Source organism: Phasianus colchicus, chromosome 33 (genome assembly GCF_987193195.1).
Source record: "Phasianus colchicus chromosome 33, bPhaCol1.hap1.1, whole genome shotgun sequence".
Classification (NCBI taxonomy): Eukaryota; Metazoa; Chordata; class Aves; order Galliformes; family Phasianidae; genus Phasianus; species Phasianus colchicus.
The window spans coordinates 3,295,081-3,321,939 of record NC_143468.1 but is presented as its reverse complement, the minus strand read 5'-3'; the positions used below and the strand labels follow the sequence as shown (position 1 = coordinate 3,321,939).

At 64.9% G+C, this 26,859-nt stretch overlaps 3 protein-coding genes across 9 annotated transcripts in view; 1 reads left to right on the top strand and 2 right to left on the bottom strand.

The window, feature by feature from the left end:
• LRP1 (LDL receptor related protein 1) overlaps nucleotides 1–10,908 on the bottom strand; it is a 59,221-nt gene extending 48,313 nt beyond the window's left edge. For 3 of the 5 annotated variants that reach the window (XM_031610075.2, XM_090128502.1, XM_031610077.2), the window contains exons 1-2: nucleotides 10,681–10,901; nucleotides 418–540 (exon numbers count right to left, since the gene is read on the bottom strand). In XM_031610075.2, the coding sequence (XP_031465935.2) occupies nucleotides 418–540; nucleotides 10,681–10,753 (196 nt within the window). In that variant the 5' untranslated portion in view covers nucleotides 10,754–10,901. Of the gene's footprint in view, nucleotides 1–417; nucleotides 541–10,680 lie in introns of all 5 variants that reach the window. The other 2 variants (XR_016460830.1, XM_031610078.2) reach the window with 2 other exon arrangements.
• Nucleotides 10,909–15,310: 4,402 nt separating this feature from the next.
• Nucleotides 15,311–21,702, top strand: STAT6 (signal transducer and activator of transcription 6). 2 transcript variants are annotated; one of them, XM_090128346.1, is made up of 21 exons: nucleotides 15,311–15,629; nucleotides 16,091–16,226; nucleotides 17,204–17,287; nucleotides 17,382–17,520; nucleotides 17,600–17,652; nucleotides 17,741–17,889; nucleotides 17,996–18,127; nucleotides 18,222–18,410; nucleotides 18,483–18,570; nucleotides 18,651–18,773; nucleotides 18,851–18,943; nucleotides 19,031–19,237; nucleotides 19,323–19,417; nucleotides 19,508–19,644; nucleotides 19,718–19,864; nucleotides 19,938–20,007; nucleotides 20,127–20,243; nucleotides 20,324–20,425; nucleotides 20,502–20,582; nucleotides 20,719–20,910; nucleotides 20,998–21,702. In XM_090128346.1, exons 1-21 carry the CDS (start codon nucleotides 15,454–15,456, stop codon nucleotides 21,191–21,193), a joined length of 2,706 nt encoding a protein of 901 aa, XP_089984472.1. In that variant the 5' UTR covers nucleotides 15,311–15,453; the 3' UTR covers nucleotides 21,194–21,702. The 2 variants fall into 2 exon arrangements, with proteins under 2 accessions (XP_089984472.1, XP_089984473.1); XM_090128347.1 differs by having other exon boundaries at nucleotides 20,746–20,910; nucleotides 20,998–21,701.
• Nucleotides 21,703–21,848: 146 nt separating this feature from the next.
• On the bottom strand, nucleotides 21,849–26,787 carry NAB2 (NGFI-A binding protein 2). 2 transcript variants are annotated; one of them, XM_031610070.2, is made up of 8 exons: nucleotides 26,546–26,787; nucleotides 25,565–26,014; nucleotides 24,087–24,885; nucleotides 23,850–23,983; nucleotides 23,346–23,397; nucleotides 23,030–23,156; nucleotides 22,748–22,942; nucleotides 21,849–22,552 (listed from the first exon to the last, which is right to left on the bottom strand). In XM_031610070.2, the coding sequence occupies exons 1-8, from the start codon at nucleotides 26,728–26,730 to the stop codon at nucleotides 22,458–22,460; spliced, it is 2,037 nt and encodes a 678-aa protein (XP_031465930.2). In that variant the 5' UTR covers nucleotides 26,731–26,787; the 3' UTR covers nucleotides 21,849–22,457. The 2 variants fall into 2 exon arrangements, with proteins under 2 accessions (XP_031465930.2, XP_031465931.2); XM_031610071.2 differs by lacking the exon at nucleotides 22,748–22,942.
• Nucleotides 26,788–26,859: the final 72 nt, after the last annotated feature.

Genomic DNA, 26,859 nt, shown 5'->3' with positions numbered 1-26,859 from the left:
CCCAACATGGCTCCTGATCTGGCTCCGTCTTTGCCCAACATGGCTCCTGCTCACAGCCCGCCCCTGCCCACCCCGTCTCCCCCATGGCTTCCACTGCACGGCTGAGGGTCCCAGCCCCACTCAGCAGCCACACACCCCTACCCTGCCGTGCCCGGGGCAGCTCCTGCCTCCCCCCATCACACACTGACTGCGAGACCCCCCCCAGGCCCAGCACCCTCAGCATCTGGATGGAAGCAGATTAAAGCAGCGCTGTCCTCTCCCCGTGATGGGACGTGACGGCAGACAGACAGACAGACAGATGGACGGATGGAGCTGCCCCACGCGTGGCATCCAGCGGTGCAACAAGGGGACCTCGAGCAATGAGCAAAGGGTGGAGCAGAACAGAAAGGGGTGATTAGGAAGGGAAATCATACATACATATATCGGGCGATTCGTCCGAGCCATCGGGACAATCCTTTTCCCCGTCACATCGCCAGCCCTTAGATATGCACGTTATCTGATCTTTGCATGCAAACTGTTTGGGGCTACAAGTCTTCGGTGCTGGATGAGAAAAGAAATAACCATAATAAAGAAGATCAGTTTCTTCCCAAAGACATTTCCCAATAATAATAAAAAAAAAAAAGTAGTTTAAATTAAGGACTAGATTGCTTTCCTTCCTAATGGCTGAGCGAAGGTTGCAGGCTGGCATCAGATCCATCAGCCCTGCCCCTGAGGAAGGGAGAAAACGTAAACTGAAGCATTAATTACACCATGAGAAAGCAGGAGCTGAGATCCATGATGCGCTAACAGATTTTAAAGATCATTTAACTCGGATGAATTCGCTCCTGGGAGCCCAAGGCGCTGCGCTTTCTATGCTAGATGGTAAAAAAAAGAAAGGGAAAAAATAGATAAAAATGAGAAAAGCCAAATGAGAACGAATTAAAAAGTCGTGGTTTTAAATCACGCAGACAGCGGCACAACCTGGCTGTGGGATGTTGGTGGGATGGAGATGGGGGGATGCAGCCCCCAGCATTGCCCCCCACCACTGCGCTGCTGTCAGCAGGGAGGGGTAGAGTTGAGCCCACCCCCCTCCCTCCCGGCGATGCACAGCTGTGCTTTTCGGCCAGCAGACACTGCAGGAAAGTTCTTTCTTGGTCGATGCACAGCTGGCAGCACCGAACGTAAAGCAAAAATGCACGTGTGTTTGTACCAATGCAACATGTGGCACGAGCACAGAGCTCAGAGGTCGGTGCAGCACAGGGAGGCAGCAAAGCTCAGCTGAGTGCTGCAACCAGGAGGGTCCATCCTGCATCACAGCCCCCTCCCATGCACTGCAGCCCTTGCAGCTCTGTGCCCATCCTGGGTTAGAGACACAACCCTGAGCTCTCAGGGAGGACATCTGGAGAGCCAACCCAAACCCACCCAAACCCAAACCCAACCTGGGGTATTTCTCAATTGGAAGGCATTGTTCCTTCAGCACCCACCCAGCATCACCCCCCACCTTCTGCTGAGATCCCAGATGCACCCCACTGTGCTCACAGGGGTCTCTGTGTTCTGCCCCCCATCCCAGCAGGAGCTCACCCTCCTCCATGAGTTTACAAACACTGGGTTTGCCACCACAACCACAGCAAAGAGACGGCGCTGCCTCAGATTTCCTGCTCTCCCTCACCCCCCCCAAGGCTTCCAGCAGCCCCACACTGAGACTCAGCCAGCCATGGGAGCAAGTCAGCTTCCAGGACCCCAAATACCCACAGGTGAGGAGTAAGTCAGCTTCCAGGACCCCAGTCACCCCCAGGTGGGAACAAGTGAGCTTCCAGGACCCCAAATACCCCAGGTGGAAGCAAGTTGGCTGCCAGGACCCCATACACATACACACACAACCCGGCCAGCCCCCAGCCCCACTCAGCTCCAGTCTCACTAGCAGAGCAGCAGGGCAGCCCAAAGCCCCCACCCCAACTCCAAGCACCCACCCTGCAGGTCTGTGTTTGCACAGGATGAGAGCTGAGCCAGATGGGACCTCTGTGCCTTATTTTGCACCAGAGGTGGTCACCAACACCCGGCATTGGCACAGCTGCTTTATTTTGCACCACACAACAGCAGCACGGAGATTCACCCCATGCATCTCAATCCTGCAGTCCCACTGAGGGCTGAGCGGAGTGGAGCACCAAACATCCCAAGCTGCACGTGTCAGGGTTTCCATAAGGAATGCCACCCCAGAGACGTGTGCCAGGCTCACACCGAGTGCCATCACCAGCACTGCCCACCGTCCCCACGGAGAGGCACCTGGATGGAGCAGGGATGGATGCACGGGCTGCCCAATGCCAGGTGGGAATCCGGGGAGGTGTGCATCAATGCTGCGTTCACACAGAGCCAAATTTGGCCCCGGGAGCTGCAGCAGCAGAAGTGGGAGCTGAGCTGAGGGGCTCCGAGCTCGGAGGGGAATAAAGGGGCCTTCATGTGGCACACAATGGGCAGCTCAGAGCAGAGCCCAGCGCAGCTGCGAGAGCCGTCCATGGCAAACATTGCCCTCTTTAGCAGTCAGAGGAGTGAGCCCTGCTAAAAAATAAGGCAAAAGAAGGGGAAAACGGTGCTCCAAACATCACATGGTTATTCCGGTGCAAGAAGGGCACCCTCCTTCCCTGGGGAGGGTGGGGGATGCGTGACCCCCAGCAGCTCCTGCACATGGAGATGGGCAAAGCTGCTGCTTGTGGAGATGGGCAAAGCCAAAGGGCTTCCAAAGCACTTTGAACGCTCCAAACATCACCACCACAATTTGCTTTTCGCATAAAGGAGGGCATCAGCACTCCGCTTCAAATGGGCTTTGTCTGAGGGTGGTGAGCAGAAGCTCCTCTCCTCCAGGAGACCCCAAATTCCCTGTGATGGGCAGGATAAAACCCCGACATTTGGACAGCAAAGCCCCAAAAGCTTTGGGACCATCACAGCACTCGGCACAGCACTCTCCCCTTCCTCAGGAGGAGCCTGCGGCCGCTGCTCCGTAAAGGAAACAGGGCTGGCAATAAATACGGGCTGGAATGAGCATGATTTGCAAAACAGATGTTCCAAACCGGGGGGGGGGAGAGAGGGAGAAAAATAAATCCACTCTGCATTCCTCGTAGGTCTTCGTCCCCCAGCACTCTGCGCTCTCCCACATCCCATAGGGCAGCACAGGGCTCAGCCACGTCCCCCTCCTCCCCCCACTCTGCACCCCGACCCCAGGGGCTCCATTGGCTGCAGCACAGCACCGTTCCACGGCCACTTTGGGGTGTGAGCACCTCATCCCATACACTGGACACCACAATGCAATCCCTTATGCCTTCACTTTCCCCTCTGCCTTCTCCCCCCCCCATCCATCCATTCTTTGTTCTCAGATTTCAGAGCCATTCGTCCACCTCTTTCCCTCCCAGCACCTTCCATCGCTCTGCCCACAGCATGGAGGGGCACTGAGGCGCGCCCGCAGCAATGCCCCGACCTGGAGCTCGGTGGCAGAGCAGCCGGGCACAGAGGGAGCACGGAAGGGAGACAGCAGAGCCCAGCAGCGCTGCACCACTCCCAGCTCGCAGCCCTGTGGCCAAACCCAGCTGTCCTCGGGCTCTGCAGAACCAGACTGAGTAACAGAGACGTTTAAAACAACACAACCCGGATCCCGCAGCCGTATTTTGTCAAGGGGGGGGGGGGGGGGTGGCGGCTGGGATTGAGGCTAATTTGTTTGGCTTGCATTTAAGCACAAGATCTCCAAACAGTTCAAATGCATTTTTGCAATTCTTCCATCTGGCCCCTTTGCACGGGAAGATTCAAACCAGACCGCAGCGCTCTCTGCGCGGCCATAACGGAGCTCTGTTCGCTCCGTCCCACTCCGAGCCACAAATATTTGGGCTGCGAAAGGGGGGGAGGAAGGGGGGAGGGGGAGGGGCCGCCTCAATTGCTGAGTAAATGTTGACTTTAAAATACGTGGGTTTTTCTTTTTTTTTTCCCCTTTCAAGCCGGCTGCCGCGTCCGTATCAACAGCGCTGCTCTGCTTAAGGAGAAATAAAAAGGGGGGTGCAGAGGAAAAGCGTGAGCTGCTCTGCGGGTCTGAGGGGGAGCGAAGCTGCGCTGCTGGGGAACCACGGCTGTGGGTGGAGAAGAGCCGGGGCTGCGGGGATCCGAGCGCTGCGCCCAGTGACACGTGGCACGGCCGCCCCGCGCCGCTGCCGGGACCCCAAACGTTGCCGGGTGGGAGCGCATCGGCTGCCCGGGCCCAGAGCGGCCCCAGGTGGGCGCAGCGGGCTGCCGGGACCCCGCGTACCTCCGGATGGGAGTGCACTGCGTGTCAGGACCCCGAACACCCCCATGTGAGGGCGGCTTGGCTGCCAGGACCCCAGACAGCCCCAGGAGTGAGTGCACTGGGTGCCACGAGCCCAGACACCCCAAGTGGGAGCAGGTGGGGAACCCCATAAACCCCTGAGTGAGAGCAAGTCAGCTTCCAAGACCACAAATACCCCCACGGTGGGCGTGCGCTGGGTGCCAGGACCCCATACATCGCCAGGAGGGGGCAAGCCAGCTGCCAGCACCCCAAATACCCCCAAGGCGGGAGCAAGAGGGCTGCCAGGACAACAAACAGCCGTGTGGGAGTCTACTGGGTGCTGGGACCCCACATACTCTCGGGTGGAAGCAAGTCAGCTGCCAGGACCCCAAACACCCCTGGGTCGGAGCAGAGCAGCTGTTGGGCTGCCAGGACCCCCACCACACATACGCCCACCCCCAGGCCCCACTGATGGCCCCAATGAGGAGCAGCCAAGGGATAAAGCAGCACAGACCCCAAACCCCCCAACACTCCCTGGCCCCCCAGGATCCCCCATCCCCGCTGTTCCTCCGACCCCTCAGACAAAGGAGGGCAGTGGGGCCACAAAAGGTGACGGCTGAGAGCAGAATCCCCACCTAGAGGGGGAAGGGGAATAAATCCCACTGCGTTGTCCCACCACTGAGTGGGTCCTGGGGGGGCGAGGGGGGAGGATGGCAGCAATGCTGACAGCAGCAAGAAATGTGGCTGTGGGAAATGTGTCTGCGGGGGCTCCCCCAGCACTGCAGCCAGGAGATGTGTGAGACCCCTCCCCATAGATTGGTCCTGGGGGGAATGCACTGGGAAATGGGTGGGTTTTGTTTCTTGTTTTTTGGTTGTTTTCTTTTTTTTGGGGGGACAGCAAGAAAGATAAAAGGGAAAGGAAAAAAAAACCACACAAAATAATTCCCAGCCACCATTCCTTTTTTTTTTTTTTTTTTTTCCCAGCTTATCTGCAATTTAAATGAAAAGCAAAACCAGAACAAAAAGAAAGAAATAAAACAAAAAGCAGCCGAGAGAAGGGGCTGCAAACCCCCCCAGCCGTGGGAGGGCTGTGGGGGGGGCCTGGCTGACAGCCACTCATGAGGGAGGGGGCATTCCTATTCCGATATAGAGGGGGTAATTGGGGGGGGGAGTGAGGTGGGGTCATTGCTTTCCCCATATAGAGGGGGTAGTTGGAAGGGGGGGCGGCATTCCTCCCCATACATATACGGGGTAGTGGGGGGGGGTGATGTGGAGTGGGGGTCCTGGCTGCTGGCTGCCCCCAGGGCCACGTGTGACCCCCCCCCATAGCACCCCCTCCCCCACTGACCTGGGCTGGCGGGGGATGCCCCAGATTGGGACCCAAGCAGAGCGCAGTGCTGCGCCCCAAAGGCCGTTATTTATGGCTTCTGGCTGCAGCTGATAACGATCCCCAGGGATCTGCCCGCACTGTGCAATAAAGCAATTACACGGTATGGATTAATTGGCATTTCATCCAGACAGCTGAAACACTGCACTGTGCATGGGGATGGAGTCTGGGGGGTGATGGGCAGCGGGGCTGTGTGTGGGGTGGGATAGGATGGGATGAGATGAAATGGGATGGGATGAGATAGGATCAGCAGTGGGGCTGTGTGTGGGGTGGGATGGGACAGCAGCTGAGCCATATGCAGGATGGAGTGGGATGAGATGAGATGAGATTGGACAGTAGTGGAGCTGCGTGTGGGGTGGGATGAGACGGGAAGGGATGGAACAGCAGTGGGGCTGCATGTGGGGCAAGAAGGGATGGGATGAGATGGGATGGGATGGGGTGGAATGGGGTGGGATGGGGTGGGGTGGGGCTGTGTATGGGATGGGGCTGTGTGTGGGATGGGATGAAACGAGATGGGATGGCAGTGGGTCCCTATGCAGGGCAGCAGCGTGCAGCCGCGGCCCTACAAGCGCTGGAGCCTGGCCAGAGCCATTGGCCTCCATTCATGAGTCAACTCAATTTCGCTGGCTTTGCAAATAAGGACTTTGTCTAAAATGGGGAAACGGACCAGAATAGTTCTTATGAAGAGGAGCGGGCAGAAAGGGCCCTTTGAGGGGACACTGCTGGAATAAAAGTCACTTCTATCCCAGAATAATTAGCGGGCTGTGAGTACACTAATTAACGCAGCATAAAGGGACTTTTATTCCCGAGAGGAGAGCAGCAATCAGGAGCTGCTCTGGATCTGGGGCCGCCGTGTGAACACAGCTCCGAGTCCCATGGCTGCAGGGATGGACCCGTGAGCATCCCACACTGCCCCATAGACACCCATGGGCTGAGCCCACCCCACACTGCCCCACAGACACCCCATATCTTCCCATTGGAGAAACTGGGGGGGGTGGGGGGGGGGCATGGTTGCAGGAGGAGGAGAGGAATTCCCTGCTGGGAAGAGAGCTCAGATTCAGTGCCCCAAAGCAGGGATGGAGGACACAGCTCGGCCCCTCTGGAAGGCGGCGGTTGTAGGAAGTATTAAAGCCAACTGCTTCCTTTTGCAAACAATAAAAAACACAACGAGCCGATGCAGGAAACCATTCACAGCACTCCGGTGCTGCTGCCCGGGGGTCACCAAGCATCCAAGCACGGGGCCGGGCTGCAGAAAGCAGCAAAAGCAATCTGCAATTAACCCCAAAGGGATTGATGAACCATCGGATGGAACAAGCAGGGCTGCATCTCAGCGCTCCTCTGCCACCACGCAGCGCAGCGGCCCAAGGAGCTGCAAACAAAGAGCTGCACCGTGCAAAGGGACGGGAGCGCACGGCTGCGCTGCACGGCTCAGCTGCATTCAACCCATGGTTTGCAGCCAACAAATCCACGGCGGGTCAGGGGTGGGAATGGCAGCTCTGACCCCACAGCAGCTCTGACCCCACAGCAGCTCTGATAGCATAGCAGCTCCAACCTCACAGCAGCTCTGATCCTATAGTGGCTCTGACCCCACAGCGACTCCAACTCCATAGCGGCTATGACCCTATAGTGGCTCTGACCCCATAGCAGCTCCAACTCCACAGCAGCTCTGACCCTATAGCGGTTCTGACCCCATAGTGGTTGTGACCCTATAGTGACTCTGACCCCACAGCAGCGGCTCTGATAGCATAGCAGCTCCGACTCCATAGTGGCTCTGATGACCCCACAGTGGCTCTATAGGGCCAAGGCCCCCATTCCACCCAGCACCCAACACAGCACCTCCAACCCACACCACTCACGGTGCTGCTGCCGCTTCACTGGGAGAAACGTCCTACAAAGACTCTAATTAGCTCAGACAATTAACGATACAACTTCCAGCTCAATTAGGCTCCTTTCCAGTCATCTGCAGCTCCAGTGCCTCAAGTCCATGCTTTTCGGAGGTGTGGAGCTGCTCCCCATCCTCATGGCTGTGGGACCCCCCTGCCCATCCCACACCTCCACCCCACAGCCACCCCTTTGGCTCACGAAGGACACCACAGCCTATATTTAGTGCTGGGGACGGACGGGCAGAGCGACCTCACAGTGCAGAATGGGCTCCAGCACTGCAACCCCAACCCGCCCTGCATTCCTCCTCCTAAAATAAGAGATGTGGAGAGAAGAAAACAAAACAGGCAACAGGAGGGGTTGCAGGGAGCAGTGGGTCGGGAATGCATGCGGAGGGAAATGCAGCTCCTGCATGCTGGGTGCAGCGGGACAGCGGTGACATGGAGGTGACACGCTCACATCACTGCCACCCCACTGGGATGGGAGCACACAGCTATGGGGAACGGCAGCCCGGAGGAAATAGGCCACAAAGCCACAACCCCATATGTGAGGTGGGCGCCCAGTGGGGTCGGAATGTCCCTCTGGAGGGGGGTGAGATGGACGCCGTCCAGCACAAATCCGCTTGCAGGAAGGAAGCTGAGTCAGCCCCGCTGCCTAGCCCCATTCCCAGCATTGGGATCACAGCACAACTATGGGGCTGCTCAGCAAGGGCAATGGGATCGTGGCACTGCTGGGAGCACAGCAGCGGTGTCAGCAGTGGGATTGTAGTGCAAAGCATGGGGAACCAAAATCAGCTCTGCACGTGGAAGAGGAACCTCTGCCGCACAACGCAGCCGGTCCCGTGCCATGCTCAGGACCCCTCCCCGGGTGCAGCCCCCCAGCAGAAGGGCTCAGCACCCCCCAGAGGGGCAGCCCTCCCTCCCGACCCACTCACCTATCCCTGCAGCACAACCAATGGGCAGCAGCACATCACAAGGCCGCCCATCTCAGAGCTGCTCCACTGCTGACCCACAAGGGCACCGCATTCCCCTCCAAAGCTGCAGTACTGTGCCAACCCCAAAGCCCCAGCCAAGGGCATCTCCCACCCCCAGAGCCCCCCACCACCAACCCCCCCCCCACTGAATGGGAAGCATCTGCGCGTCTCCACGGCCCTCTGCCAGGTTCCTGGGGAATGACTCACTCTGGTGATGCTAAATCAGACCGTTTGGTGCTCAGCACATCCACACCTCGAGGCTGCAGGACCCATCCCCCCGCAGCACAGCATGGGGCCATCCCAGCTCTCCCCATAGCCCGTGCCCACCCCACAGCAGCACCACACACCGTGGGTTGGTGGCAAACAGAACCAATTAATGCCAAGGCCTCATCAGCTCTCCTCCAGGACGAGGAGCTCTGGAGGATCGGGCTGCTGCTCCTTCACTTTGTCCTTACGCAGGAGAGGTGCAGCCACAGCCCCACACTGCTCCAGGGGGGACACAGAGAACGTGGGGACACAGCTGTCATCACCCCTGCGCTGCCCCAAACGCCACCGAGCTGCTCTGAGAGCAATGAGGAGGCAACACATGGGGCTCACTCCCCTCCTCTGCCCCCCCCCCACCCAGGGCCCACCCCCACCCACCCGGCAGATGCTCCACATCCATGAGCATCACCAGGGATGCAGCACTGGGATGGGAGCTGCAGCCCCATGCAGGAAAACACGCACAGACCCAGAGGAGCACCGAAATGCCCCAACCACGGCCATTTCCAAAGCAGCAGAGGGCACAAACCCCCCCCAACACTGAGACCTCCCCCACAGCACTGAGGCTGGAACATTGCAGATCCCAATGTTTGCTGCCGGGAAGAGCCCCGGGGCAGATCAGAGCGGCACTGCTGCCCTTTGTCCCTTTGGAAGGGCTCTGCCCCCCCGGGGCTGGACTTTGTCTCCCCACTCTTCAGCAGCCGAAGAGGAACAAACCAACGGCTTCACAGTGGGTTCGGCGGTGCAAAGCGGGGCAGCCCCACCGCTCCCCTGCCATGGGTCGGGATACGAACCCCCCAACCCCTCATCCGGCAGCGGGGCTCCTTCTTATGGCCCCGAAGGACTCGGTGGCACAGCACGCCGTGCCGGCACACGTGGCTTCGTGGGGTGGGCGCTGGGAACCCAATGAGGGGCGTTCCCGTGCCGCCCTCCTGCCCCATTCCGAGGCACGGGGCGGAGGAGAGGATGGAGGAACTTCCCCCGAGCGCATCCCCGCTGCTGCAGCCCCGTTTCCAAAGGCAACGGCCGCTTATGCAATGAGCGATGCCCGTCCCTCCGCCCCCACCAACTTCGGAATCTGCGCCCCAGCGGAGCGGGGTTGGAGCCGGACCCGGACCCGCAGCGCTCCGTGGGGTCAGAGCCAGCGGCTGCGTCACCCCCGTGCCAATCAATGACCCCACGGGTGTCAGCGCTGCGGGGGCAGCTGCGAGCCGTGCCCCCCCCTCCCCAAAACGTGGGACGGGATTTGGACACCTGGAGCCCCATGGGGGGGGGGGGGGGGAGGTCCGAACCCCCCCGGCCCCATTGCCACAACAGCAGCGCCGTGGGGCGCAATGCTTGGCACAGGGAAAACCTCCCCCCCCCCCCTCCCCACGGATTGCCCCGATGGGAACGCAACGCAAAGCGCTTCCCCGCGTCTGAACGCAGCCCCGCACAGCGGCTCCGACCGCGCACAGCGGATCGATGCGGGCCGGGCAGCGACGTGCGCAGCGTCTGAATACCGCGATGCGGGGCGGCCCCGGATGCGGGGAACGGGGCCCGGATCTGCCCGCACCGCACCGCTGCAGGGGAAAGTTACCGGGAACGGGGGGAGGAAAAGGAGAGAAAATGGGAATAGACCCCCCCCCCCACACACACACACGCAGGAATGGGGCTCCGCGGGTTCCCCCGACGCGGGGAGCGGCCCCGCAGCGCTCTGCTTTGTCACAGCCCCGGAGGAGCGCCGGGATTGCAGCACCGCTCCGGACCGGGACTGGGTGAGACCGGGATCGGAGCGGCCCCGCTGCGGGCACCCCCCGCACACCGCCCCCCCCCGCACCGCACCGCAGAGCCCCGCAGTGGGAGCGCTGCGCAGCCCCGGGGGAACGCGTCGAACCGAACCGAACCGCCCCGAGAGACGCAAAGCCCCGCACTCACCTTCGAGGGCGCGGGCGGCGGGCGCGGCCAGCAGGGCCAGCAGGCACCCGGCCAGGGCCAGCAGCGGCCCCATGCCGGCGGCGCGGCCCGGCCCGGCCCGGCTCGGTTCGGCTCGGTACGGTTCCGCTCGGCTCTATTCGGCCCGGTTCGGCCCCGCTTCTCACGCCGTTCTGCCCGCGGGTCGGCGCGTCCCGCGCCCGCGCACCGACATCCGCGGAGGGAGGGGGGGTGCGGGAGGGGGCGGGAGGGCGGCGGGGCGGGGGAGGGCCGGGGCGGGGCGGGGGGAGCGGGGCAGTGAGGGGTGGGGGGGCACTCCGGCCCTGGGCGGCGGCGGCGGCGGCGACGCCGGGGGGCTGAGAGAGGGGGCGGGGGGGGGGGCTGCGCGCGCCGCCGCCACCGGGGGATGGAGCGCGCGCCGCCGCCGCCCGTTGACGTCACCGGGCGCGCGCGCGCGCGCTGCCGCGGGGAAGTGGGTGCGGGAGGGGGGGAGGGGAGAGATTGGGGGGGGGGGGGGGGGGGCTACGCGGCGGGTGCGCATGCGCGTGAGGGACCCGGATTGCGCCCCCCGGGCGGAGCTTTGGGGATGGCAGGGCAGGGGGCGGCGGAACGGGGTGGGGTGCGATGGGGGGAATGGGGTGCGGTATGGGGGTGTACGGGGGGCTGTGCTATAGGTTGGGGTGTGAGATGAAGGTGGGAGGGGGGTGCGATGGGAATGCTACGGGTTTGGGATGGATACGGTATGGGTATGGGATGGATATGGGATTGGATGGGGATGGGATGGCTATGGTACAGGTTTGGGATGGGTACGATATGGGTATAGGATGGGTATGGTATAGGGATGGGATGGCTACGGGACGGCTATGGTATAGGCATGGTATAGGTATGGTATAAGCATGGGATGGATATGGGATGTTATAAGATTGGGATGCGTGTGGGTTTAGGATGGGTATGGTACAGATGTGGTATGGGTATAGAATGGGTATGGTATAGGTTTAGGGTGGAGATAGGATGGGTATGGTATAGGATGATATAGGTATGGAATGGGTATTCTGTAGGTTTGAGATGGGTATGGTATGGGTATAGGTATGGGATGGGTTTAGGATGGGTATGGGATGGATATAAAATGGGTATGGGATGGGTATGGTATGGGTATAGAATGGGGGATGGGTATGGGATGGGAATGGTATAGATTTAGTATGGGCATGGTGTGGGTATAGGATGGGTATGGTATAGGTATGGGATGGGTATGGGTATGGGATGGATATGGGATGGCTATGGTATAGGTATGATATAGGTATGGAGTGGTAGTGTAGTGGGAATAGTACGGGTATGGTAGAATAGTGGGATGGGTACGGGATGGGTATAGGGTAGGTATAGAATGGGTATGGTATAGGTTTGGGGTGCGTATGGTATAGGTATAGGATGGGTATGGTATAGATGTGGTGTGGGTATGGGATGGGTATGGTATAGATTTGGGATGGGTATAGGATGGGTATGGGATGGGAATGAGATGGGTATAGAATAGGAATGGTATAGGTTTGGGATGAGTATGGTATAGGCATGGTGTGGGTATGGGACTGATATGGAATGAGACCCCTCTGCCACTTTCTGCATCCCCGCGCTCCCACCCCCCGACAGCCACGGCTGAGTGATGATGTCACAGCTCTGACATCAGAGCCAGACCGTGACGTCACCCCCCATCCCGTGACCCTCCCGCCCCCCCTCTCTCGGTGATGTCAGCAGTCACAATTACAACACCGTCCCCCCGATGAGGCGGAGGGATGGGGAGGGGGGAGTTACATGGGGGCACCGCCGCTCCAGATGCTGTTGGAGGGTGCGGATGTTCCCGGAGGGCCGCCGAGACACAGCAGGGGGGGCTCCGGGGCTCCTCGGCGACCGCGGTCCCGGCGGCCCCCCCGGTGTTGGCGGTACCGACGGAGCGGCAGCGGCCCCTGGTGGCTCCGCACGGATCCCGCATCGCCGGGAGTGCGTGAGGGGGGGCCGCTTCCCCCCACGTCCCCCGTGCCCATCCCGACCCCGCAGCTCGCGGCCCCGCACAACCCGGTGGTTGGAGGGGGCGGTGTGTGTGTGGGGGGCAGCAGCGGGGTCTGCAGCCCCTTTGGGGCCAAACGGACGCTGGAACACCGATGGGAGCCCGGGGGTCGCGCGTGGGGCCCACCCGCGGCGCGGCGTTTCTATTGCGGGGCCGTGGGGAACCGTGACCCACCCGCGAAGTGACTCGACGTGCGGTACGGGGTCCCGCAACCGCCGATTCGGCCCCGGGGAGCCGCAGGGCCGCCTTCTTCCCCCCCCCCCCCCCCCCCCCGCACTCCCCGCGCGTCTCCTCCCCCTTCCTGGCCTCGGCGCTTTCCGCCGGAGCGGGGCCAACCCCGCAGCCCGGCCGCGCCCGCACCGCCATGCACTGAGGGCCCCGGGCCCGGCCCGGCCCTTCCGAGCGGCCCCCCCCGCAGGTAACGGCGCTGCGGGCTGGGGGGGTGGGGTGCCGGGGGGGGGGGCGCGGGGCTGCCGCGACTAGAGGGGCTGCGCCCGTACCGGGAGGGAGGGGCGGGTCCGAGCGGGAAGGGCCGAGCGCGGCCCGAACCCCCCCGGGACGCAGCGGGGTCGGGTCGGGGGGGTCCGTGCCGCACCCCACAGCCGAGGTAGCCCCACAACGGCGGGGGGGAAGAGGGAGCGGTAGGGGGCGCCGGCGGGGGCCGAGTCCAGGCGTGCGGGAAGGGGGAAGTGGGCGCCGCAGCCCCGTCCGGTCCGTCCCGTCGGTGCGGAGCGGCAGCGTCGGTGCGGGAGCTCCGCTTCTCGGGGGGGGGGAGGGTCGCGAGCGGGAGGGGCCAAGGGTGGGCGAGGTACTCCTCCGGGGAGCGGGGGGTCGGGGGGGGGGCGCACAGTCCGAGCGCTGCGGGGGAACGGAGGCAGCGGGAGCGTCGCGGGGAGCGCTGCGTGTTGGAGGCGGCCTCGCAGCTGCCGGGGTCCATCGGGTTCCCGCAGACCCCGGTGTGGATGGACGCGGTGCGGACGCTGACGGTGCTCGGGTGCTCGGGCCCAAAGTCCGCGGCTCCGCGCTGCTGACGGAGCGTACGGACTGAGCGCGTCTCCGCGTCCCGGCCCGATGGGTGCGCCGAGGTGCGCGGCCCCGAGCGCCCGCAGTGCCTCCGGGACCCCCCGGCAGTCCCGGGGCGGGGGCGAGGCCGTGGGCCGGGCTGCGTTCGTGCACCGGAACCGGGGCAAGCCGTCCCGCCGCTCTTTTCTCAACGCACCGGGGGCGAAGTCGCTGCTCGGGGCGGACGGCTGCGCCCAGCGCTCTGCGGGTCCCTCCCCGCCGCGTCCCAATGCAGTCCCGCACCCTGGGGCCGCAGCGCGGTGACGGCACGGGACGGATTCCGCCTCTCGCCTTCGGGGTTTCCCCGGGCGGCAGCGCTCAGCCCTGCCCGGATCCCTGCACTGCGCAGTCCCCGCACCCCGACCCACGCGTCCCATCCCGGCCGCGCGGTGCTGCGGGCGCTGTGCCCCCACGCGGGGCTATGGACGCTTTTGCGGGACCGCTTTGCGGGGCCGTCCCCGCGGCCTTCTCAGCCGCTTCTACTCTTCCTCTCCCGTTGGCCGAGCGAACACCACGTGGCCGTCGGTGCCGCAGCTCTGCAGGAAGCGCGGGGACACGGCGGCCCCGGGATGGCCGCGGTGCGGGAGGAGGAAAACGCGGAGCGATGGGAACTGCCGCGGGGACGGGCAGGAAGAGCAGCACGGCTGCGCCGGAGGAGCTGCGGGGACGGAGCCAGCGGGGCCGGGCCTGGCCTCGAGATGCCTGGGGCGGGAGGAGGAGCGCGCATCACCGCGGATCGGAGCGGATCAGGGCATGCCCCGCTGGAGTCCCGGCAGCAGCAGCTGCTTCCCTGCTCTCAGCAGAAAGACGGGTTTTAATGGGGAGGTGGGAACGGCGTCCCGGTTCGCTTCCGCGCGTACCGGCAGCCGCTTCTCAGGCGCCGTCGGGGGCGGCGCGGGGATGCAGCGGCCGTGCCGGCCCCGAGCGCTGCGTTTCTCCATCCGCGAGCATCAGGAAGGCTCCGGCCCAGCGGCCCAGCGCGCTGTGGGGCCGAGCGGTCGTGGGGTGCGTTCCCCCGGTGCAGACCCCCCCTCCCGGGCTGAGCGGGGCGGTGGGCTCCGCTCTGCAGTTAGAAGTGAATGCGAGGCTGGAAGTTCCGCGCGGGGTTCCTCCCGCAGTCAGTGTGCGGTCCCCGGCACCATGGGGTTCCCCCCTGTCCCCCACCGCCTCCTGGGGGTCGTGTCTGCGATGTGATGTTGTCCCGGGGATGCTTTCTTCCCTCCCCTCTGCTCTCGGTTCTTCCCTGCGCATAGGCTCTGCTATGGGGTGAGGGCTGTAGGGTGGCCGTGGGGTCCTCCTCTGCCGGTCCCACACCTCGCGGGGCTCTCCGTGGGGTCTGCGATCGGCGGGCGCTGGGGTGCGCCCCGGGATGTGCCCTTCTTGGGGGTGTATGGGGAGCAGTTCGGCCCCCCATTCTACAGGGCCGGGGTTGGGGTTCCCAAAACCACCCCTCAGAGCCTTCTCCGATTCCTGCCCCCGTGACTTTGCCGTCCCTCCTGCACCGCCCACCCCCCCGGCACATCCCTGTGCCATCACCCTTTGTGGGAGGCGCCGGGATCCCTCGGAACTGAGGGAAACTGAGGCACAGCCGCCGGCGTCGCCCCGGGACGGCGCTTCCTGGTCCTCCTCCGGGCAGCGGGTTCAGGCGGCCCGATCCCATGGGATGGACGCAGCGCGAAGCCCTCGGCGTCCCCTCCTCGCAGGTGACGCTTCCCACCATGTCCCTCTGGAGCATCGTCTCCCAGATGGCGCCGGAGGAGTTCGGCGGAATCTTTGCGGAGTTCCCCCGCAGTCTGCGCTGCGTCCTGGGCGAGTGGCTGGAGAACCAGCCCTGGTGAGCGCCCCTCTGCGCGGGGTGGGGGCTGAACCCGGCGGGGGGGGGTCCCAGCTCGGGGCTGAACGAGTGGTAGGGCGGGGGGAGTCCATCCCAGCCCAAGTGCACGGGAGGAGGGGGGCGTAGGCAGCGGGCAGTAGGCAGTGGGGTCGGTGCCTGGATGGAGGTGGGTGCGCTGGGTGGGACTGGGGGCTCCAGGTTGGGGTGGGGGGAGCTCTGTGTGTGGGCAGGGGGTGCAGCTGCCCGGTGAGGCCGGGCAGCAGTGGGGTGCACACGTGGGAAGGCTTTTGGGAAGGGGTGTCCTCTCGTGCGCCGTGTGATCCCACTCGGAGCGCTTTGCCTCCTCCCACGCTGTAATGCAGTGAATTCCCGGCGCTGTGATGGCAGAATTGCCTCATCCCCTTCATCCCCATGGAGCTGTGGGGTTTGCTCTGTGCCCACCCGGTCCCTCTGCCCCACAGGGAGTTCATCCACGGCCCCGACACCTTCTGCACCAGTGTGGCACAGGGTCTGTTCTCGGCGATGCTGGAGAGGCTGCGCAGTGCTGCCAGTGACGGACAGCAGTGCCACATCCTGCAGCAAATCAGCAGCGTTGAGGTGCGGAGCTCCTCTGTGTGTCCCCCCATCCCACAGACCCCACAGCCACCTCCCTGCAGCCCCACAGGTTCCCCCCACGCCAACAAGCTGGCCGCCCCACACCACACATTCCTCATTTTCTGTTGGGCTCTGGGTCTCCCCTTCCTCCATTTGTGTGCGCAGCTCTTCTCTGTGTTCTCCTCCTGATTGCTGAGTTCTGCGCATTGCTCTCTGTCTCTTCTCCCTCTCTGACTGCAGATCAGCCCCTGCTCTGTGCTGCTGCGAAGCTCTGTGTGCGGGGGCTGCTCGATGCTCCCCCCACCCCCAACCCCGGCTCAGCTCAGGCTGAAAGCTCCTCCTTTTGGTAACACTTTCTATGTACATTTGGGATGGGGTCAGCTTTTCCTTGCAGCTGCTGGGGAGCGGGCAGCCTTGGGATGCTGCTGCTTGCTTTTGGAAATGTGCAGATGTCACAGCCTTTCCCTTCACTCAGAGCCCTCACCTCCTGGGGACCAACCCCAAGATTTCCTCCTCTAAATCCGTGGGCAGTGGGGCTGGGATGGGTCCTGCATTGTGGGGATGTGGGCAGTGCACACCCCAGGTTCCCATTGTGCATTGGGGTCCCACCCCACACCAAACACAGCTGATGTGGGATGTGCACAAGGGCTGGAGGAGTGGAGCCAACGGGGAAATTCCTCCCCGGGTTCGGTGGAAGGCGCTGATTCATTGGGACGGGGTGGATGGGAAGGGCCTCCCACACTGCAGCGCTGACGCCTCGGGGAGATGTTGCAGAAGTGGGGCTGTGGGATTTGGGGTCAGTTTGGCTGCACTTGGAAGTTACTTCACATTTTCTAAGCACAGTTTATAGGGTTTGAAGGGTCTGTCCACCCCACATGTTGGGTCACAGCCCCTCCAAGCCCGGCTCAGTGCTGGGGGCACACAGACGGGTGGGATACTCCCAGTGCCCCTATCCCACCCCTCACCCCCCTCTCCCGCAGGGCGCATACCGGCACGACCCGATGCGCTTGGTGACCGTCCTGAGGGCCATCCTGGAAGGCGAGAAGGCCGCCGTGCTGCGGAGGGTGCGTGCCCCTTCCCCCACCCCTACCTGCACCACTCGGGGGGTCCCACTCACCGTGTGTGTCCCATCCCCCCTCCCCAACACCACCACCCCAGGACCGCCACCTGCCCCTCAGCTTCCACCGGCGCCAGGAGGAGCTCAAATTCAGTCTGGGGCTGCGGCGGCTGCAGCATCGCGTGCGGGAGGTGCAGGCAATGCGGGAGCACGGAGCAGCAATGGGGGACGGCCCTGCAGGTGAGGGGTCGGGGGGTGGGATTTGGGGCCAAAGGGATGCGCTCCGGTGCTGATGGGTCCACCCTCTGTTCCTCCACAGCCTCGAACGTGCGGGACCCACAGCTGAAATCGGAAGGGAAAGCACCAGAGAGTGTAGGTGGGGCGGTGGGGTTGGTGTGTGGGGCTCGGTGGGCTCGGTGCCATGCGGACCCCATTGCTGTGCCTCCCCCCCCTCCCCCAGGAGCTGCCCACGCTCCTCCTGGAGGTCACCAAGGAGCTGGAGGCGGCCAGGCAGCAGGTGCTGAAGCGCATCCAGATCTGGAAGCGGCAGCAGCAGCTGGCAGGGAACGGCGCGCTCTTCGAGGAGAACCTCGCACCGCTGCAGAAACGGTGGGGGGGGGCATCAGGGGACCCACGGGACCCCCAGCCCGTGGAGACACTGCTGTCCCAAGGGGCTCTGGGGCTCAGGGCGCCCGTTCCCGGTGATTTCTCGCAGGTGTGAAGGTTTGGTGGAGGTTCACTTTCAGCTGCACCAACAGGTGATGGCGGCGGGTGCAGAGCTGGGGGCAGAGCTGCTGTCCCAACTGCTGGAGAGGCTCAACGAGGTTCTGTCCAGCCTGGTCCGGAGGTGACGCATGGAGATGGGCTGCAGGGGGTTGGGACAGAGCTGGGGGGGCGGGGGGGCGGCGGGGGCTGGAGCAGAGCTTGGTGCCCCCCCTCAGCTCCTTCCTGGTGGAGAAGCAGCCCCCCCAGGTGCTGAAGACGCAGACCAAGTTCCAGGCAAGCGTCCGCTTCCTGCTGGGCCCACAGCTGCTGCAGGCATCCCCCAAACCCTGCATGGTGCGTGCCGACATGGTGACGGAGAAGCAGGCACGGGAGTTGGCACACAGTGCTTACAGCAGCACCCTGAGGTGAGCAGAGCACCCGGCGTGGGGCTGTGGCCCCCCCAGCACCACCCCAACACCTCCTCACCCTCCGCCCAGTGAGAGCACCGGGGAGATCGTGCACAACGTGGTGGCCTTGGAGACCAACCCAGGCAGCAGGACCTGCAGTGCCAACTTCAAGAATGTGGTGAGGGGCAACGCTGGGGGCTTTTGGGTATTTGGGGGTCCTGGGGGGGCTGCTGGACCGCTCAGTGCACCCCTCCTCAGATGCTGAAGAAGATAAAGCGCTGTGAACGGAAGGGCTCCGAATCGGTGACGGAAGAGAAATGCGCTGTTCTGTTCAGCTGCACTGTGGGGCTGAGCCCTAGTGGGACCACCATGAGGCTGCAGGTGGGCAGTGCTAGAGGAGGGGGGTTTGGGGGGCTGCAAGCCATGTGGCTGAAGCTGAGCATTGCCCCCCCCAACAGGTCCTGTCCCTCCCCATCGTGGTCATTGTCCACGGGAATCAAGACAACAATGCCAAAGCGACGGTGCTGTGGGATAATGCCTTCTCTGAGATCGTGAGCACAGAGGGGTGGGCAGTGGGAGGGGGAGGGGGGCATTGCAGGATGAGATGCACTGATGCTGATTGACCCCCCCTCCCCCAGGAGAGGGTGCCCTTCGTGGTGGCCGAGCGTGTCCCCTGGGAGAAGATGTGCGAGACACTGAACCTGAAGTTCATGGCAGAGGTGCAGACCACCAAAGGGCTCCTGAAGGAGCATTACTTCTTCCTGGCCCAGAAAATCTTCAACGACCACAGTGCCACTCCAGAGGACTTCCAGAGCCGCAGCGTCTCCTGGGCACAGTTCAATAAGGTCCGGGTTGGGGGGCTGTGCTGTGGGTGGGGAGAGAGGGGGGTCAGTGTGGCCCTGGGACCCTCACAGCCCTCCTGTGCCCCAGGAGATCCTACCTGGACGGGGCTTCACCTTCTGGCAGTGGTTTGATGGAGTCCTGGACCTCACCAAGCGGTGCCTCAAGAGCTACTGGTCAGATCGGTGGGTGCTGGGATGGAGCATGGGAGGGTGGGTGGGAGGGGGCAGGTGTCCATCCGTCCATCCCTCAATGCCATCGGTCTGTCCCTATAGGCTGATCATTGGCTTCATCAGCAAGCAATACGTGTGCAAGCTGCTGAGCATGGAGCCCGACGGAACCTTCCTGCTGCGCTTCAGCGATTCCGAGATCGGGGGGGTCACCATCGCTCACGTCATCCGTGGGAAGGACGGTGAGCTGGGATGGGCTGCCCCACGTTGGATGTGGGGCAGAGAAGCAGTTTTGTGTCCCATGCCCCCCTGTAGGTTCCAGCCAGGTGGAGAACATTCAGCCTTTCTCTGCTAAGGACCTTTCCATCCGCTCCCTGGGGGACCGCATCCGTGATCTGAGGCAGCTGCGCAACCTCTACCCCAACACCCCCAAGGATCAGGCGTTTGGATGCCACTACAACAGTGAGCCATGGGGGGGTCCCACGGGGTGTGGGCACCACGCTGGCAGCACTCAGGGTGCTCTCCTTTCCCACAGAGGAGCAGACAGGGAAGGATGGACGGGGCTACGTCTCCACCGCCATCAAAATGACAGTGGAAAGCGAGAGGTGGGTGCAGGGAAGGGGGGGGTGGCAGCCGTGGCATGAGGGTGGGTGAAAAAACAGCCTGGGTGGCTCTGAGAGAATCTCTTCCCCCCCCATGGTCATCTCCATCTGCGCTTCTGCAGGGACCAACCACCCCAGAGCGCTGCAGGGGGGGGTCCCGAGGCTGCCCAGCCCCCCCTGTTCACCCTCCCCATGCTACAGCCCGAGCTGCAGCCTGAGAATCTGCTGAGCCCCATCTGGTGAGTGCTCCGCAGTGGGGGGAGCTGCAGAAAACCCCCTCCTGCTGACCCCAACCGCCCCCTCCCATGTGCCCTTGCAGCCCCCCCGCCCCATTCTGTCCCCAGCCCATGGGCAGTTACCCCCCAGCTGAGAGCAACATCAGCACAATGGTCACCGACGGCCTCCGCTCCTCCTTCCCCAGGTAAGAGCAGTGCCGGTGGGGTGGGGGAGGAGGGTGGGAACACCCCCCACCTCATCACACACTGCTTCCTCCACAGCCCAGGGCCAATGCTCTCCTCACCCCCTCTGGTGATGGACCCTGCCATGCCCCGATGCCAGGACCCTTTCCGGAACCCCATGTAAGAATTGGGGGAGGGCACCCACCCTGCCACCCCCACCCCATTGCTCCCCACAGGGAGATACCCCTCCAGCCTTGAATCAATTCCTGTAGCACGGGGCTGGGAGGGAGATATCCCATGCCCCCCCCTCCCCCAGCCCCTCTCCCCCTTTTTGTCCCCCCAGGAGCTTTTTACCCAACCAGTTTCTGCCTGGGGAGGGTCCCCCCCGGGTGGAGGGTCCCCACCAGCTGATACCCGGGGGTCCCTCCCCCGAACCCCGAGATGAGGAGATGCCAGAGCTCGGTCCTTTCGAAGCCATCAATACAGCACTGCAGAGTTCTCCGAGGTGGTAAGTGCTTGGGGGGGGGAGGGGGGAGCACAATGCGGGGGAGGGGTCTCCTCCAGTAACCCCTTGCCCATCACCCCCCCCCTTCAGGCTGCCGCCCAGCACAGAGCTGCCCCCTGCCTCTGAGTTTGATCAGTTCCTGCAGGAAATGTCTCTGGAGGACCCCACGTTGTGCCCCCCCTTCACGCCCTCCCCGCAACGCAGTGCATACCCCAACCCCACTGCATCCTACTGGGGGTTGGGGGAATCCCGTTGGGATGACAGCGTCCGCCCGGGGCACGTGTGAGGGGTGGGAAAGGGGGGGCATCGCGCTGTGCCCCCCCCCCCCCCACACACACACACCGCCCCATTGAGTTGCATGGACTTGGCACAAATTGCGCAGGGGAGGGAGGAGTCGGGGGGGGGACGACAGCATTTGGATACCACTCTGTCCCCCCCCTCCCGTGCACGCGCTGCACTTTGAAGCACAGAGCCACAGCCCCAGGTGCTGGGGGGGTTGGGGGGCAGGCAGGGGGGGGTTCCCATAGTCTCGCACAATGACCCCCACCCACATCACCACCCCAACCCACTCTGCCGGGCTCAGCCTCTGCGGGGGCTGTGATGACTCATTCTTGAGGCGGGGGGGCCGTGCCAGCACAGTGCTCAGCCCCCTCCTCCTGAGGGGGGGGGGGCAGGAGGGCAACAGAACCCCCCACCCCGCCATAGAGCCACAAAGCCCCACACACCCAAGGCCGGCGCTTGCTTTGGGGTCTGTTAGCTGTCCCCCCCCAGCCCAGAGCAGCGTAAGGAGTGGGGGGGAGATGGGGGAGGGGGGGAAGCGGGGGTGGGGCAGGACTATAAGCCGTAAAATAAAGTTTTATTCCAAAATAACAAAATAAATAATCTACTGTACACGTTACAAAGGAATTGTCGCTAATGCTCTAAAAAGACACCACGCAGTCCTACGGGGGGGGGACCCCGGGATAGGGGAGGGGGTGGGGCGGGCATAGCACCCCAGCGCCCGTCTAACACCTGCGGTGCGCTGGGGGGGATGGTACCAGTGTGACCCCTCCCCATCACATGGACCCGGAGTGGGCTGTGCATGGGGGGGGGGGGGGCACCGAGCGGGGTTTGCTGTGGGGTTATGTACAGTGGGGTGAGTGCATGCGGGGGGGGGCGGCGGTGCATGTGCAAATATGGGGGGGAGGGGGGACGACAGCACGTGCGTGCGCTGCGGGGGCTGCGTGCCAGCACCAATGGTGTGGGCGGCTGCACGAGGCGATGAATGGCCTTGGGGGGGCGGAGGGGGGGCTCTGCACATCGAGCTTCAGTCCATGGGGGGGGGGTCCCGTGCTCAAAACATGGATGGAGGGGGGAATATTGCTGCTGCGGGATGGGGGTGCCCGCTGCGGCTGAGGTAACCGTGCGGGGGGGTGGGATGTGGGGGGCAGTAGTGGAGCCCCCCCATCCGGCACCCATTGCCCCACTGCTGCTGGCCCCCCGGCTCTCCGCCCGTTATTGCTTCGTTAGTCGTGGGGGGGGAGAGGGGGAAAGGTGAGGGGCGCGGGGCTTCACTGCCGGCTGTTTTCCTGCTCCACCTTGATGGTGCCGCGGGGAGGATCTGGGGGGGCCGGGGGTCCGCGCTCTGCCAATCCGTCCTCGAACTCTGCGGAGAGAGAAGGGTCAGAGCCCAGTGAGTGCCGGAGGGAGGCAGCTCCAGCAGCCCCCGCGGGCTCCATGAGGCCGGGGGGGGCTCGCAAGGGACGGGGGGGGGAGGGGGGGGGCAGGATGGGGCACACCTGGAGGGGGGCTCACGTGAGGGCTCCCCTGGGGCTGGGATGGGGGGTAGGGGGGGGCTCACCTGGGGGTTTCCCAGGCAGGCAGGGGCTGAGCCGCCCCACGCGTTCGTGGGAGACCAATCGCGCCAGGCGCAGCCCCTCATCCATCAGCGTCTGCTGCAGAATGTGCCGGCTCCAAAGCCCGTGCGGGGGGAGCGCGAGGGGCGCATCGGGGGCAGCGCCGGGCGGGGGGGTCAGCCGGGGACAGAGCCCCGCCGCTGCGAAGAGAGGGAAAGGGTCACCCCGGGGGGCTCGGGGAGGGAGGGGGGAGGGCCGCCATCTGCCCCACACTGCCCCCCACTCACCCTGCGCGTGGCCGTCCAGGCTCTCTCCGGCCGCTCCCCCCGCATCCTCCTCACTGCCGACTCGGTATGGGGGTGCGTGGAGGTCCGATCCCAGCGGGGGGGGGTCGGGGCGGCTCTGCTCCCCCACCTGCACGGAGCACACGGGTGAGCGCCGGGCCCCCCCCCACCTCCCGCATACAGCCCCGAGCGCACCGAGCCGTCACACCTACGTGTGGGCGACCGCTGCCCACGCTCACAGCTGTGCATGCACGCACACGCGTGTGCACCCCCGGTGCACGGATCCCCCCTCCCCCTCCGCATACAGCCCTGCACCCACCTCCTGTTTGAGCCGCTTGGCCGCGCTGGCCCCGCCGTCCTCGGGCTGCGCCCTGTGCGGGTGGGAGCACAAAGGGCTGCGTCAGTGCGGGGGCAGCACCGCACGGTTCCCCCCCTACGCTGCGGGGCGGTGCTGTGGGGCGCAGCGGGTTGTGGCACAGATGGAACCAAAGCGGGGGGGGCACAGGGAGCAGAACAGCGCCAGTAGAGGGAGGGGAAGGGAGCTCGGGACTGGGGAGAACTCAGGATGGGGGGATTCAGTATGGGGGGTTCCCCCTCGATCTCCAGCAGCATCCTCTATGCTGTGCCTCCCTCCGCCCCCCAAACCCGCACAATGAGGCACCAAACTGCCTCAGCAATGGAAAGGGGAACTGGCGGCCCCCACCCCCGCCCGGAATTGCCGGCGGTGAAGGTGGTGCTGGTGGGGCAGCTCCCATGGGGGGAATCCCACGTGTGGGCTGCGGGGGAGGGGAAGGAGGCGATGCTGGGGGACCCCGGCGCTCACCTGGACACCTTGAGCGAGGACAGGTAGGTGCTCTCCCTCGCGACCTGTCGCGACAGCGAGAAGAGCTCAACGCGCCGCAGCAGCAGCGAATTGTCCCGCAGGCAAAACTGCGCAGCCGCCTCGTTGATGATGAGCTGCGGGCACAGAGCCGTGAGCGGCACCGAGGGGGGCACAGCGAGCCCCCAGCCCGGCACGTCCCCCCCATTCCCTGTGGGGCACCCCCACCCCGACCCCCACCTCGTGCAGCGTCAGCTGTTTGCCCTCCCGGCGCCGCGCATCACCGCGGCCGTAGATCGCGCTGTGCCGCCGGATCTCCTCTTCCTTCTGCCGGTCGCCGTCTTCCAGCTGGAAGATGTGCCCGACGGCTTTGGCCAACTTCTTATTGAGCTTCAGCAGAGCACGCAGCTCCGCGTCCCCCCCTCGGGGGCAGCTCTGCAGCAGCCGCTCGACGCTCTCCGCCACCGTCCGCACCAACTCCGGCTCCAACACGTCGCCGCCCGACGGCTGCTCGGTGCCCCCCGGGGAGAAGGGAGGAGCGCCCGGCTCCTCATCCCCACCGCCCTCTGATTCGGGGGTGCTCCTACCCGGCCACGGAGGCACCCCCGACGGCGACAGCTTCTCCGGGGGTTCCGTGGGGCTGCGAGCGGGGGGCGTCCCCGAACTTCCCCCCCCTTTCCCCGCAGCCTCGCTGGGGCTGGCGTGCCCGTTGCTGAGCGACTTGCGCCCGCTCCCGTCGGACAGCTTGAAGAGAGGGATGCTGCTGACGGGCACGGCCGGCACCGGCTGGCTGAAGAGCCCCGGGTTGGACGCCCACTCTCGCAGTGCCTTCTGCAGGCGGCGGACGTGCAGCGGTTTGGTGGCCATGCCCACCAGCGCCATGATCTCCAGGAACTCCTCCTCGCCCGCCTCGCACAGCTGCTGCACGTCGTCGCCTCCTTGCTGGATGAAGGTCTCGTAGTAGCCCAGCAGGTTGGCACGCTGCAGCACCCGGTACAGCTGCAGCTCCCCCAGCGTGCGAGGCACAGCCATGGCGCGCCTGTGGGACAGACAGACAGCGTGACGGACGGACACCCCCACAACCCCCGGGTCTGAGCTGCGCCCCTCCCCAAACACACCTTTTGGCCCGGGGGCACTCGGGCTCCATCGAGCATCCAGAGCCACACGTGCAACCCAGGCCGCACCCACAGCTGCCCCGACCCTAACGCAGACACGAGTGGGGCCCCACTGGGGAGAACTGGGAGCCCCCCCCCCGCTCCCATCCCACACCTCACGGCTCCACCCGTGCCCCCACCGCTGGGACGCCGCTTAGGGCAGAACACACCCAGGGCTGCCCCAGTCCTTCCCAACCCCACGGGGACAGCAATGTCCCAGCAAGCCCAGCCCCCCCCCACCCTTTGGCCTGGAGGTGCCCAGAGGGCTCTGCAGACCCCACCGGGCACTCAGGCCCACGCGTGGTCCCTGGGCCAGGCTGGACCCCACACCCACATCTCCCCTGATCCCAACACGGTCACGAGTGTGGCCCCACGGCAAAGCTGTGAACCCCCCCCCACCATTCACACATCACGGACCCACTCGTGCCCCCAGCCCACGTGGAGCAAAACACATCCAGGGCTGCCCCGACCCTCCCCCAACCCCACGGGTACAGCGATGTCACGGCGCACCCCCCGAACCCCCGCCACCCCCCGCTTTCTCCCCCTCCCCCCCCGCTCGCTCACCGCGGGCTGCAGCCCCGTCCGGCCGCTACGCGCGCCCCGTGGGCATGGACGGACCGTTCCAGGGGGCTCGGGAATCCCGGGGGGTGTTCGGGGGTCCCGCGGCCGCGCCGTGCGCGTTCGCTCCGCCGCGCCGCGCCGCTCTGCGCGCCGCCCACACGGGCGGTACCGAGAAATAGCAGCGGCCCCGGCTGCGGCGCGGCGTGGGAGGCTCCGGAGGCGGATCCCGCGGCTGCCGCCCCCGCTGAGCGCGGCGTGGGAGGCGGCAGCGAGGAGGGGGGGAACCGTAGGACCGCCTTATCCCCCCAACCGAACCGGGACGGGAGGGAGCGGGTGCACTCAGGGCGTGCGGCGGCACCGGGGGTCCCGTCAGGCAGAGCGCGGAGAACCGACGGAGAGCAGCGAGGAAGCGGGTTGGGGTGCCGGGCGGGCGCTGCTCGGGGCAACCGGAGCCTGCGGGGGGGACACCCGAATTTCAGAGAGCACGGCTGTCACCAGGGGTGTCGGTGCTACACACCCCTGCAGCCCCGTGCCGCCTTCCGGCTGTGGGACCGCCGCGGGTTCCGAGCACCGCCGCTCAGCCTCCGGCGGGGGGGAGGAAGGAAGGGGGACTTCAGAGCGAGCAGCCCCGTGCGGAGCGGGTTCGGTCCGGCCCGGTTGGAGTGGAGGAATCTGTCAGCCCCCCCCCCAGCACCCCGTGGGCATCGCCCCGACCCCCCCCCCGGCTTCAGCCCGGCTCTATTTATACCGCGCCGGCGCCACCGCCCCCGCGCCCTCTGCCCCGCGTGGGGGGGGACGCGACAGCCCAGCGCCGCGTTCCGGGGCTGTCGGGGGACGGTGGGGGTCCCGCCCCGCTCCATCCCCATAGCGCAGCGCCGCTCCGCACCCCCCACCCCACAGACCCCCCACGGCCGAGCTGTCCCAGCTCCCCCCCCGCCCCCCTCCCCGCTCCGGCCGTTCCCAGGCTGCCCCCGGCTGACGCACATCCTCCGCCCACGGCCCCGCCGCTTCCCGGCTCCGCCGCCCACGACCCGGGGGGGCCGCCCGAGCCCGATTCGCCCACGGAGCCGAGCGCCGGGGGGGCGGGGGAGGCTGCTGAGCACGGCCGGTGCTCCCCCCCGCCCCTCCTGAGCCGCCCCCTCCCCACGCTGGGGGTCCCGGGTGGGCATCACGCAGCCGAGCGGAGCCCGGTGCAGGGGCCGCTGCCCCGCGCCCCGCAGAGCCCCCCACGCAAACAACGAGGTGCCGCCTCCTGATAGGCGGAGCCGCTTGTCAATCAAGCCGGCTTGGAGGAGAGG

What these genes read in the sequence shown, in the direction of transcription:
- STAT6 (XM_090128346.1), top strand. Translation starts at nt 15,454, where the DNA reads ATGGGATGGACGCAGCGCGAAGCCCTCGGCGTCCCCTCCTCGCAGGTG. An exon ending in CTCGCACCGCTGCAGAAACG is followed by an intron (nt 17,890 to 17,995) that starts GTGGGGGGGGGC and finishes GATTTCTCGCAG; the next exon opens with GTGTGAAGGTTTGGTGGAGG. An exon ending in CCTGGGCACAGTTCAATAAG is followed by an intron (nt 19,238 to 19,322) that starts GTCCGGGTTGGG and finishes CCTGTGCCCCAG; the next exon opens with GAGATCCTACCTGGACGGGG.
- NAB2 (XM_031610070.2), bottom strand. Translation starts at nt 26,730, where the DNA reads ATGCCCACCCGGGACCCCCAGCGTGGGGAGGGGGCGGCTCAGGAGGGG. An exon ending in GGACGGGGCTGCAGCCCGCG is followed by an intron (nt 24,886 to 25,564) that starts GTGAGCGAGCGG and finishes TCTGTCCCACAG; the next exon opens with GCGCGCCATGGCTGTGCCTC. An exon ending in CCTGGACGGCCACGCGCAGG is followed by an intron (nt 22,943 to 23,029) that starts GTGAGTGGGGGG and finishes CTCTCTTCGCAG; the next exon opens with CGGCGGGGCTCTGTCCCCGG.